The sequence below is a fragment of the Perca flavescens genome, chromosome 4 (assembly GCF_004354835.1).
Source record: "Perca flavescens isolate YP-PL-M2 chromosome 4, PFLA_1.0, whole genome shotgun sequence".
Lineage (NCBI taxonomy): Eukaryota > Metazoa > Chordata > Actinopteri > Perciformes > Percidae > Perca > Perca flavescens.
The window spans coordinates 39,613,778-39,626,965 of record NC_041334.1 but is presented as its reverse complement, the minus strand read 5'-3'; the positions used below and the strand labels follow the sequence as shown (position 1 = coordinate 39,626,965).

General features: G+C 42.7%; 1 protein-coding gene across 1 annotated transcript in view; it reads left to right on the top strand.

Annotated features, from left to right (window-relative positions):
* Positions 1–12,493, top strand: part of appl1 (adaptor protein, phosphotyrosine interaction, PH domain and leucine zipper containing 1) — a 37,528-nt gene extending 25,035 nt beyond the window's left edge. Inside the window, exons 11-22 of the mRNA XM_028575872.1 lie at positions 1–169; positions 1,056–1,098; positions 1,184–1,240; positions 2,097–2,188; positions 2,933–3,112; positions 3,408–3,460; positions 4,198–4,372; positions 6,479–6,515; positions 7,548–7,694; positions 7,790–7,840; positions 11,023–11,112; positions 11,844–12,493. The exon at positions 1–169 is cut by the window's left edge and continues 20 nt beyond it. Coding sequence (XP_028431673.1) covers positions 1–169; positions 1,056–1,098; positions 1,184–1,240; positions 2,097–2,188; positions 2,933–3,112; positions 3,408–3,460; positions 4,198–4,372; positions 6,479–6,515; positions 7,548–7,694; positions 7,790–7,840; positions 11,023–11,112; positions 11,844–11,996 — 1,247 coding nt within the window. The 3' untranslated portion in view covers positions 11,997–12,493. The remainder of the gene's footprint in view (positions 170–1,055; positions 1,099–1,183; positions 1,241–2,096; positions 2,189–2,932; positions 3,113–3,407; positions 3,461–4,197; positions 4,373–6,478; positions 6,516–7,547; positions 7,695–7,789; positions 7,841–11,022; positions 11,113–11,843) is intronic.
* Positions 12,494–13,188: the final 695 nt, after the last annotated feature.

Below are 13,188 nucleotides of genomic sequence, written 5' to 3'. Positions count from 1 at the left end.
CGTCCTGGGACCGGCAGTACTTCTTCACGCAGGGCGGGAACCTGATGCAGCAGGGCCGGGCCGAGGTGGCGGGGGGGCTGGTCACGGACCTCGACAACTGCTCCGTCATGGCGGTCGACTGTGACGATCGCCGCTTCTGCTTCCAGGTCACTTCCTTCGATGGCAAGAAGTGAGAGGGCTCCCACTTTTTACATTATATGAATAATTCTTCAGATGCTTTCTCTATTTATAAGGTTTTATGGTAGCGTATAAATGCCACTCTATTAAAGGTCCTGGCATGGTTCTCTTTGGATGCTTTTATATAGACTTTAGTGGTCCCCTAATACTGTATCTGAAGTCTCTTTTATATAGACCTTAGTGGTCCCCTAATACTGTATCTGAAGTCTCTTTTATATAGACCTTAGTGGTCCCCTAATACTGTATCTGAAGTCTCTTTTATATAGACCTTAGTGGTCCCCTAATACTGTATCTGAAGTCTCTTTTATATAGACCTTAGTGGTCCCTAATACTGTATCTGAAGTCTCTTTTATATAGACCTTAGTGGTCCCCTAATACTGTATCTGAAGTCTCTTTTATATAGACCTTAGTGGTCCCCTAATACTGTATCTGAAGTCTCTTTTATATAGACCTTAGTGGTCCCCTAATACTGTATCTGAAGTCTCTTTTATATAGACCTTAGTGGTCCCCTAATACTGTTATCTGAAGTCTCTTTTATATAGACCTTAGTGGTCCCCTAATACCATAATAGCCATGATGTCTCTCTCTCATGGGGGGGCCAGATTCTATGGGTGGGCAAAGCAGAGAAAGGGGATGTAACCTGGCTCCTTATGACCTCATAAGGAGAAGATTCCTGATTGGTCCATCTGAGCTTTCATTTTCTCAAAGCCAGAGCAGGATACCCAGGGCTCGGTTTACACCTATCACCATTTTTAGCCACTGGGGGACCATAGGCAGACTGGGGGAACTCATATTAAGCGAAATTAATCACTCGTAAAGTGAAATTTTCCTGCCGTGGGACCTTTTTAACCTTTTTTGTTCTTGTTTTGTGTTCTCAGAGTGGTGACGCTGCAGTCGGAGAGCAGGAAGGACTGCGAGGAGGTAAAATGTTTTAATGTCATGTGACCTGCTCGGTATTAACTGTCAGTTGTCCTCATGCCGTCTTCTGTGCTGCTTCCTCCTCCAGTGGATCTCCACCATCAACAACATCTCCAAAAGGATCTACCTGAGTGAGAACGCAGAGGTCTGTGTCCTACTACCCTCGTTAACTTTTATTGACCTGGTCACAGATCACCGTGGAGATTTTGGCAGCTATCTTTAGATTTACAGTAGAGGCCAAAAGTTTGGACACACCTTCTCATTCAATGTGTTTCCTTTTTATTTTCATGACTATATTTAAATTGTAGATTCTCACTGAAGGCATCAAAACTATGAATGAACACATATGGAATTATGTACTTAACAAAAAAGTGTGAAATAACTGAAAACATGTCTTGTATTTTAGATTCTTCAAAGTAGCCACCCTTTGCTTTTTTATTAATAAGGGAAATAATTCCACTAATGAACCCTGACAAGGCACACCTGTGAAGGTAAAACCATTTCAGGTGACTACCTCATGAAGCTCATTGAGAGAACACCAAGGGTTTGCAGAGTTACCAAAAAAGCAAAGGGTGGCTACTTTGAAGAATCTAAAATATAAGACATGTTTTCAGTTATTTCACACTTTTTTGTTAAGTACATAATTCCATATGTGTTCATTCATAGTTTTGATGCCTTCAGTGAGAATCTACAATGTAAATAGTCATGAAAATAAAGAAACACATTGAATGAGAAGGTGTGTCCAAACTTTTGGCCTGTACTGTATGTTTACATTCACAGCTGCCAGTTCAGCTCAATACTGGACCAATTCCAAATATGTTTTCGTTTATATTAATAATTTAGACACCAATGCATGGGAAAATAGGGTCCGGGTTAAAATCCCCAAATGACCCTTTAATGCCCAATGTTTTGAATGTTTATTGAAGAAAATATGGCTGGAAAGTTTGGCTGTCCACATACTTTTGGCCTTGTAGTGACTGGTACTTTCTTCCTATTGGCAGGAGCTTGCAGCCAGAGTGAACCAATCGGCTCTTGAAGCCGTGACGCCATCTCCGTCCTTCCAGCAGAGACATGAGAGCATGAGACCCAGCAGGTGTGTGTGTGTGTGTGTGTGTGTGTGTGTGTGTGTGTGTGTGTGTGTGTGTGTGTGTGTGTGTGTGTGTGTGTGTGTGTGTGTGTGTGTGTGTGTGTGTGTGTGTGTGTGTGTGTGTGTGTGTGTGTGTGTGTGTGTGTGTGTGTGTTCGTGAGGTCCAAAAACCGGGAGTCCAGTATACTTGTGGGGTCTGCACAGCTTTGTTGAGCCAAAATGCTGGACCCCACAAGTTTAAAGGGCTGTTTGAGGGTTAAGACTTGGTTTTAGGATTAGGGTTAGAATTAGGTTAGGGTGAGGGTTAAGGTTAGGCATTTAGTTGTGATGGTTAAGGTTAGGGTAAGGGTTAAGGTTAGGCATTTAGTTGTGATGGTTAAGGTTAGGGTAAGGGTTAAGGTTAGGCATTTAGTTGTGATGGTTAAGGTTAGGGTAAGGGTTAAGGTTAGGCATTTAGTTGTGATGGTTAAGGTTAGGGTAAGGGTTAAGGTTAGGCATTTAGTTGTGATGGTTAAGGTTAGGGTAAGGGTTAGGCATTATGTCAATGACGGGTCCCCACAAAGATAGTGCCACAAACGTGTGTGTGTTTGTGTCATTTACATTCACCAAAAGCACTACATGGTTTGATTGACAACCTCATAACCAATCAGCTGCCAGATATATTGAAGATGAATGCTCGGCCAATCAGATTTCTGTGGGAAAGCTGGACCTTCACCAGTAACCATCCATCTCTTTCTCTCTTCCCTCCAGTAAAGGGCGTGTGGGCCGAGCGAGCAGTATCAGCTCTGTGGGCTCTGAGCCGTCCCCTGCCCTTTCTGTGCTGTCATTGGATGCCCTTGTTGCCCCGGAAACACCCATCCAGTTTGACATAATTTCCCCGGTCAGCGAGGAGAACTCAGGGCAGAGCAAGACGGCAGTACAGACCAGCAGGTGTGTGTCTTTGTCAAAATGAACGCAAATTCTTTTCGATACTTTTGTTAATACTGTGCAATTTCATTTATGTGCAATATCTGTATGCTGTGCAATATAATTCCTCCACATAGCGCCTGAGAACTGTGCACCCCCGTGCACTACTTATTTTATTCCATTATATTACATTTCTTTTACGTACATGTTGGCACTGTAAAGAGCAGTTGCTTTTAATCTCGTTGTACATGTGTATAGTGACAATAAAAGGCATTCTATCTCTCTTCTATTGTTTGCGTGTGTGTGTTTTTGTTCACAGAAGGAGTAATCCATTTGGAGAGTCAGGAGACAGCACTTCAGAAGACAGTGAAGGTACCGCTTGTCTGTCTGGTCATGTTATCTAGTCCTGGTGACGTACCTGCTTAGACCGGACTGATCGCTTGGCCTCAGGTGTTGCAGCTTTCTCGAGAACAACTACACACTCTCAACGCTGCACTTACTTGGGTCCTGAGCAATAATTCTGCCATTCTCTGTATCTGAAATACAGTATTAGGGGACCACTAAGGTCTATATAAAAGAGACTTCAGATACAGTATTAGGGGACCACTAAGGTCTATATAAAAGAGACTTCAGATACAGTATTAGGGGACCACTAAGGTCTGTATAAAAGAGACTTCAGATACAGTATTAGGGGACCACTAAGGTCTATATAAAGAGACTTCAGATACAGTATTAGGGGACCACTAAGGTCTATATAAAGAGACTTCAGATACAGTATTAGGGGACCACTAAGGTCTATATAAAAGAGACTTCAGATACAGTATTAGGGGACCACTAAGGTCTATATAAAAGAGACTTCAGATACAGTATTAGGGGACCACTAAGGTCTATATAAAAGAGACTTCAGATACAGTATTAGGGGACCACTAAGGTCTATATAAAAGAGACTTCAGATACAGTATTAGGGGGCCACTAAGGTCTATATAAAAGAGACTTCAGATACAGTATTAGGGGACCACTAAGGTCTATATAAATGCATCCAAAAAGCAGCATGTCACACAGTGGATCTAAGATGTATTGTAAATATATTCCCTGTGTCTGTTGTCCAGACTCGATCCTCCACCAGCTCTTCATCGTTCGCTTCCTGGGCTCCATGGAGGTGCGTAACGCTGAGTCAGCAGACATCATCTCTGAGACCATGAGGCAGATCCTGGCCGCCAGAGCCATCCACAACATCTTCAGGATGACCGAATCACACCTGCTGGTCACCTGTGACTGCCTCAAGTATGAAACACACACACACACACACACACACACACACACACACACACATATGTTTCCATATGTGTTCATTCATAGTTTTGATGCCTTCAGTGAGAATCTACAATGTAAATAGTCATGAAAATACACATTGAATGAGAAGGTGTGTCCAAACTTTTGGCCTGTACTGTGTACATATATACACACACACACACACATATATATATGTGTATATATATATGTGTGTATGTATGTGTGTGTGTGTGTGTGTGTATATATATATATATATATATATACAGTGGGGGAAATAAGTATTTGACCCCTTGCTGATTTTGCAGGTTTGCCCACTTACAAAGAATGCAAAAATCTACAATTTTAATCATATGTATATTCTAACAGTGAAAGACAGAATCCCAAAGAAAATTCCAGAAAATCACATCATATGAATTTATTAAAATTGATAACCATCTGATGAGGAAAAACAAGTATTTGACCCCCTGGACAAACAGCAAGTATTCTGGCTCCTACAAGCCAGTTAGTCTTTCTTTAAGACACAGCCCCAATCTGAACCAATTATCTACATCAAATACACCTGCCTCACCTCGTTACCTGTATAAAAGACACCTGTCAACACCCAAACAACCAGCATCCAACATCACCACCATGGGCAAGACCAAAGAGCTTTCTACGGACATCAGGGACAAGATTGTTGATCTGCACAAGGCTGGGATGGGCTACAAGAGAATCGGAAAGCAACTTGGAGAGAAAAGATCAACTGTCGGTGCAGTTATCAGGAAATGGAAGAAGCACCACACCACCGCCAACCTCCTCGGTCTGGGCCTCCACACAAGATCTTGCCTCGTGGGGTGTCCCTGATCATGCGAACGGTGAGGAATCATCCCAAAACCACAAGGGGGGAACTGATGAATCAACTGAAGGCAGCTGGGACCACAGTTATAAAAGAAACGGTTGGTAACACACTACGCCGTCATGGATTGAAATCCTGCAGCGCACGCAAGGTCCCCTGCTCAAGAAGAAACATGTACAGGCCCGCATGAAGTTCGCCATTCACCACCTGGACGACTCAGAAGAGGCCTGGAAGAAGGTGATGTGGTCAGATGAGACCAAAATAGAACTTTTTGGCCTCAACTCAACTCGTCGTGTTTGGAGGGCAAAGAACACAGAGTACAACCCAAAGAACACCATCCCCACCGTCAAGCATGGTGGTGGCAACACCATGCTTTGGGGGTGCTTTTCAGCCAAGGGGACGGGACAACTCCATCGTATTGAGGGGAGGATGGACGGGGCCATGTATCGTGGAATTCTGGACCGACATCTCCTTCCCTCAGTGAGAGAGCTGAAGATGGGTCGAGGATGGGTGTTTCAGCACGACAACGACCCTAAGCACACCGCCAAAGCAACAAAAGAGTGGCTGAAGAAGAAGCACATCAAGGTTCTGGAGTGGCCTAGCCAGTCTCCAGACCTGAATCCGATTGAAAATCTTTGGAGGGAGCTTAAAATTGAGTTGCCAGGCGACAACCTCGGAACCTGAATGATTTGGAGGCTGTCTGCAGGGAGGAGGGGGCCAACATCCCTGCCGAAATGTGCACAAAACCTTGTCACCAACTATAAAAACTGTTTGACATCTGTGCTGGCCAATAATGGCTTTTCTACAAAATATTAACATGCTGTTTGTCCAGGGGGTCAAATACTTGTTTTTCCTCATCAGATGGTTATCAATTTTAATAAATTCATATGATGTGATTTTCTGGAATTTTCTTTGGGATTCTGTCTTTCACTGTTAGAATGTACATATGATAAAAATTGTAGATTTTGGCATTCTTTGTAAGTGGGCAAACCTGCAAAATCAGCAAGGGGTCAAATACTTATTTCCCCCACTTATATATATGATTAAGAAACCTAACATGACTTTTCCATCAAGTAGGACAGAAATCACAAAAGACTGAATATTAAATGACTGTTTTTTTCTGTGCAGTTCACATGTTGTCTTTGATGTCACATGTTGTCTTTGATGTCACATGTTGTCTTTGATGTCACATGTTGTCTTTTATATCACATGTTGTCTTTGATGTCACATGTGTTCTTTAATATCACTGTTTTTTGTTTCAGGCTCATTGATCCTCAGACACAAGTCACTCGACTCAGGGTGAGATGATTTCTGTTTCTCTGCTCACATAGTTTTAGGGTCCTATTTTAACGATCTTAGGTCACGGCATGGCCAGGTGTGTTTCGGGCGTGTCCAAATCCACTTTTGCTAGTTTTGAAGGCAGTAAAGAGGGTCTGTGTTTAGGGTGCCTGGTCCTAAAGGGTTGTCCTTGGTGTCTTCATCAATCAGAGGTGTGTTTTGGGTGTAACATGCAATCAACCAATCAGAGATCATCTCCCATTCATCAACCAATCAGAGATCATCTCCCATTCCCTTTAAAAGCCAGGCATGTTTGGACCTTGGAGCATTACTGTTATGATGGAGGATTTAAACTGTAATATTTTTATTTTTAATCTTCTGTGTGTGTGTGTGTGTGTGTGTGTGTGTGTGTGTGTGTGTGTGTGTGTGTGTGTGTGTGTGTGTGTGTGTGTGTGTGTGTGTGTGTGTGTGTGTGTGTGTGTGTGTGTGTGTGTGTGTTAAAATGTGTGTGTTGACTTTAGACCAGGTTTTTTTTACTAATGCTCTGTTAAAATAAATGCTCCCAGAATATTGAACTTTAGACCAGGTTTTTGTTGGTCAATGGTCCCTGTAAGACCACTTCCCAGAATGCCTCAAGATAGCAATACCAGCCCAGAATGCACCTGAACATACCTCCCTGTAAGACCAGCACGCCCAGAATGCACCTGAACACACCTCCCTGTAAGACCAGCACGCCCAGAATGCACCTGAACACACCTCCCTGTAAGACCAGCACGCCCAGAATGCACCTGAACACACCTCCCTGTAAGACAAGCACGCCCAGAATGCACCTGAACACACCTCCCAGTAAGACCAGCACGCCCATGGGCCACAGATGGGAAATTGACAACTGCGTCGGTCTTAAACTAGCAAAGAAAGTTGCGTTGGGCTTTGTGCCGCGCTGCGCCAGGTGCAAGACAGGGCCCATGGGCTCAAACATGTTTCTAATGTTCATCTCTTTCTCCTCCTCCTCGGTTTCCTTCCCTTGTGTCCTCCTCCTCTCTCCGCCCGTAGTTCCCTCTCTCCAGCGTGGTCCAGTGTTCGTCCCATCAGGACAACAAGAGGCTGTTTGGCTTCGTTTTGCAGGCGCCTGCCGCTAGCGGGCGCGGTGACAGCCGAGCTGTCGGCTACATCTTCGAGTCCAACAACGATGGAGAGAAGGTCTTCCCTCTCTTCATCTGTTTATCTCTGGCTGTCCAGCGCTCTGCTCGGTCTCCGTCTGTCTGACCTGTGTGTCGTCTCTTCATGTGTTTCAGATCTGCGACAGCGTTGGTCTGGCCAAGCAGATAGCCTTCCACTCGGAGATGGTGAGACTGTTTTTTTAAACGGCATTACTAAGGTTGGGCATCGAGAACCGATTCCTACTTGGAATCGTTTTAAAAATTACGATTCCATCGGGATCGTTTGGAGGATTTGGTTTCTGTTGTGTTGCAGCCTTGGAGCTCAGTAATACGATACGATACAACTTTATTGTCAGCAAAAGGCTGAAATTCTTTGTACATCCCTGGGTAGCTCATTTAAACATGAGGACGTACACACACAGTACAGGCCAAAAGTTAGGACACACCTTCTCATTCAATGTGTTTTCTTTTTATTTTCATGACTATTTACATTGTAGATTCTCACTGAAGGCATCAAAACTATGAATGAACACATATGGAATTATGTACTTAACAAAAAAAGTGTGAAATAACTGAAAACATGTCTTATATTTTAGATTCTTCAAAGTAGCCACCCTTTGCTTTTTTTGGTAACTCTGCAAACCCTTGGTGTTCTCTCAATGAGCTTCATGAGGTAGTCACCTGAAATGGTTTTACCTTCACAGGTGTGCTTTGTCAGGGTTCATTAGTGGAATTATTTCCCTTATTAATAAAAAAGCAAAGGGTGGCTACTTTGAAGAATCTAAAATATAAGACATGTTTTCAGTTATTTCACTTTTTTGTTAAGTACATAATTCCATATGTGTTCATTCATAGTTTTGATGCCTTCAGTGAGAATCTACAATGTAAATAGTCACGAAAATAAAAAGGAAACTCATTGAATGAGAAGGTGGGTCCAAACTTTTGGCCTGTACTGTATATCTCAGCAGAAAGTTGAAAAATGTTGCGTTTACTTCACACAAGAGCACTCATTTAGCCCCTGTTGCCATGGGAATCTTATGAAGTGATGTAATAAAGTCATCAAATCACATTTTTTGCAAGTTCCCACAATTTCATCGCATAAAATTGCAGAAATATCCCGCATATTCCATTGCATTTTTTTAAGAAAACATGCCGCATAATCAAGGATTTTTTCCCCCGCAGCAATCACAAAAAACCTCAAAGCATTTTTCTGGAAGGACTGATTACACTGAAGCTAATGCATAATCACTCACATTTGGGTGATGGTATCTTCAGCAGGCCCCCAGGAAGTGGGCCAGGCTTTGAAGCCAATTTGACGATAGCGGCCAGACAGTGAAATTACAACTTCCGTGTTCGTCAGGTGATCACCTCTGGCCCAAAAGGTTTTCCACAAGGACTTACATGGTGAAAGAGATGTCTATAAATCTGTGGATATTTTTTTTTTTTAGCATCACAACCCCTGCAAAATGACTTATGAGTATTTGATCCATTTGATCTTTAATCTTTTGATTTTATTTGTATTTTATTAATGTTGAGAATCTCCCATACACTTATTTCAATTTTTCAGATTATTTGACAAACAATATACTTATTCTCTTACTTATTCAAGTATAGAAATTAAAAGATGAGATAAACAAACATATGAACCTGGTCTTATAACGTTTTAAAGGTCCCATAGCATGAAAATGTCCCTTTATGAGTTTTTTTTAACATTAATATGAGTTCCCCCAGTCTGCCTATGGTCCCCCAGTGGCTAGAGATGGTGATAGGTGTAAACCGAGCCCTGGGTATCCTGCTCTGCCTTTGAGAAAATGAAAGCTCAGATGGACCAATCAGGAATCTTCTCCTTATGAGGTCATAAGGAGAAAGGTTACCTCCCCTTTCTCTGCTTTGCCAGCCCAGAGAATTTGGCCCCCCCATGAGAGAGAGAGAGACATCATGACTTTCAAATGAGCAAAGTGGCAGTTGGTCAAGACCACACCCCCACCCTCCACCATGTTTTTGTTGTACTGCACATTGCTGCAGCTCCTCTTTTCACCCTTTGTTCAGGTCTCTCATGCTCAGTAGCTAGGTAAGACTACATGCTCAGTAGCTAGGTAAGGACTACATGCTCAGTAGCTAGGTAAGACTACATGCTCAGTAGCTAGGTAAGACTACATGCTCAGTAGCTAGGTAAGGACTACATGCTCAGTAGCTAGGTAAGACTACATGCTCAGTAGCTAGGTAAGGACTACATGCTCAGTAGCTAGGTAAGGACTACATGCTCAGTAGCTAGGTAAGACTACATGCTCAGTAGCTAGGTAAGACTACATGCTCAGTAGCTACATGCTCAGTAGCTAGGTAAGACTACATGCTCAGTAGCTAGGTAAGGACTACATGCTCAGTAGCTAGGTAAGGACTACATGCTCAGTAGCTAGGTAAGACTACATGCTCAGTAGCTAGGTAAGGACTACATGCTCAGTAGCTAGGTAAGGACTACATGCTCAGTAGCTAGGTAAGGACTACATGCTCAGTAGCTAGGTAAGACTACATGCTCAGTAGCTAGGTAAGACTACATGCTCAGTAGCTAGGTAAGACTACATGCTCAGTAGCTAGGTAAGACTACATGTTCAGTAGCTAGGTAAGGACTACATGCTCAGTAGCTAGGTAAGACTACATGCTCAGTAGCTAGGTAAGGACTACATGCTCAGTAGCTAGGTAAGGACTACATGCTCAGTAGCTAGGTAAGACTACATGTTCAGTAGCTAGGTAAGGACTACATGCTCAGTAGCTAGGTAAGACTACATGCTCAGTAGCTAGGTAAGACTACATGTTCAGTAGCTAGGTAAGGACTACATGCTCAGTAGCTAGGTAAGGACTACATGCTCAGTAGCTAGGTAAGGACTACATAAGCTAGCTAGCTGTTTCTCTAACTTCAGTCAGTACGAGGCAGGATCAGCCGGGAGACTTCTTCCAAACGAGGGCACACTTTACACTTAGCGTGGAATACCAGCAGAACAGGGACATGGAAGTAGTTCTTTTGGAGATTATGGTGAACTAGTGTGTGTTGTAGCAGTGTTTTGCCATTCAGAACAAGCTAGCATGCTAGCGCTAGCATGCTACGGTTAGCCAGCTCGTTTCGGCTAGTGCCGTAGAAAGCCGTGCAGATGTTGACCAGCTCACCAGGAGACTGAAGGCAGGACACATTCAGAAACCATTCAGAAATCTGTATGTGTGGAAGCACAAGAGACACAAAAGAACACCCCAAATCCCAGAAAAAGTGATTTTGTTTCATAATATGGGCACTTTGAGAAAGTGTGTGTGTGTGTGTTTATGCAAAGTCATGTTGGGAGGTGAATTATTTGAGTTTTTGTCTTCTTATTGTGTAGGACCGTAAGGCCGTGGAGAAGAGGAAGGAGCATGACAAGGCCAAAGAGAAACAGCAAGAAGAACTGAGTAAACAGAGACAGATCGAGAAGGTGAGCTTTGACCTTTAACCCCAGACACACACAGACGCACACGCACTTTTAACCCTAGACTTTAACCACGACTCTACACTGAAACATGGCTCACTTATACTCTAAACAATCTTTCAGATATTTAAAGCTCCCATATTCTGCTCATTTTCAGGTTCATAACTGTATTTTAAGTTTGTACCAGAACAGTTTTACATGGTTTAATTATCACAAAAAAAACATATTTTTGTTGTGCTGCACATTGCTGCAGCTCCTCTTTTCACCCTGTGTTCAGGTCTCTGTTTTAGCTACAGAGTGAGACATCTCTTCTTCTGTACTATCTTTGATTGCACTCGCACATGCTCAGTAGTTCAGATCGTAGATCATGTCAGCTAGCTCCATAGACAGTAAAAGAAAGGCTGTTTCTCCAACTTCAGGATCAGCTGGGAGACTTCTTCTAAACCAGGGAGCACATGGAAGTAGTTCTTTTGTATGCTAACGGTTACAGTTAGCCAGCTCGTTTCGGCTAGTGCCGTAGAAAGTCGTGCAGATTTTGACCAGCTCACCAGGAGACTGAAGGCAGGACACATTCAGAAACCAGATCTCACTCAGAACACCATGGATGGATTTATCAAAGTGTGTATGTGTGTGGAAGTACCAGAGACACAAAAGAACACCCCAAATCACCAGAAAAATAGATTTATTTTCATAATATGGTCACTTTAACTTTTAACTTTTCCTTGTTTTGCCTCCAGGATCTGGAGGAGCAGAGCCGTTTGATCGCCGCCTCGAGTCGCGCCGCTAACCCGCCTTCTGCTGACGGACAATTCCTAGTGCTCAGCAACAGCCAATCAGAGGACAGCGATGCCAGGGAGGAGGGGAAAAAGCAGGGCGAGTCTGAAGCCTAACAACTGGGCTGCCTGGGACTGAAAAACATGCGCTCCCTCCTTTGCTGGACTCTGTTTGAAGTTGGTGGTGGAGCCTGCCACTCACGGAGGATAAATTAAACGCACCCTAACTGTAAGAGGAGGGGAGTATGAGTGGAAACGTCTCGTTAGGACTTCTGTGTGTAAAAATATAAAAGAAAACGCAGATTTTTATACCGGCTCCACTCGCAAATATAGATTTAAACTGTAGGTTTCTGTTCTTTATTAATGTGTATTTTATAGAAAGAGCTAACCGCAACAACAAAGGATTAAAAGAAAAGCAAAGCATGCAAAATAAGGAGCCAGGATCTGAAGGAGACAGATTTGGACAGTGTCCTTGTCGACTCTTGCTCAAGGGCTCTTTGGCAGGAGGCAAAGGTTTCGCCGAGGGTCCAGAGGGCAGCAGGGACACCTCCGTGAGAGATACAGTACAGGCCAAAAGTCTGGACACACCTTCTCATTCAATGAGTTTCCTTTTTATTTTCATGACTATTTACATTGTAGATTCTCACTGAAGGCATCAAAACTATGAATGAACACATATGGAATTATGTACTTAACAAAAAAGTGTGAAATAACTGAAAACATGTCTTATATTTTAGATTCTTCAAAGTAGCCACCCTTTGCTTTTTTATTAATAAGGGAAATAATTCCACTAATGAACCCTGACAAAGCACACCTGTGAAGGTAAAACCATTTCAGGTGACTACCTCATGAAGCTCATTGAGAGAACACCAAGGGTTTGCAGAGTTATCAAAAAAAGCAAAGGGTGGCTACTTTGAAGAATCTAAAATATAAGACATGTTTTCAGTTATTTCACACTTTTTTGTTAAGTACATAATTCCATATGTGTTCATTCATAGTTTTGATGCCTTCAGTGAGAATCTACAATGTAAATAGTCATGAAAATAAAAAGGAAACTCATTGAATGAGAAGGTGTGTCCAGACTTTTGGCCTGTACTGTACACATGCTACGTTTCCACGTGGTCGGCAATTTTCATAAACGGACATTTCAACCTCTGTTTAAAAGAAATAACGTCGCGCACAGCTGTCAGTTTTCAGAAAAGTGATTTTACATGTACCGGGGTGTGTGTGTGTGTGTGTGTGTGTATATGTGTATATATATATATATATATATATATATATATATATATATATATATGCATGCATGCAG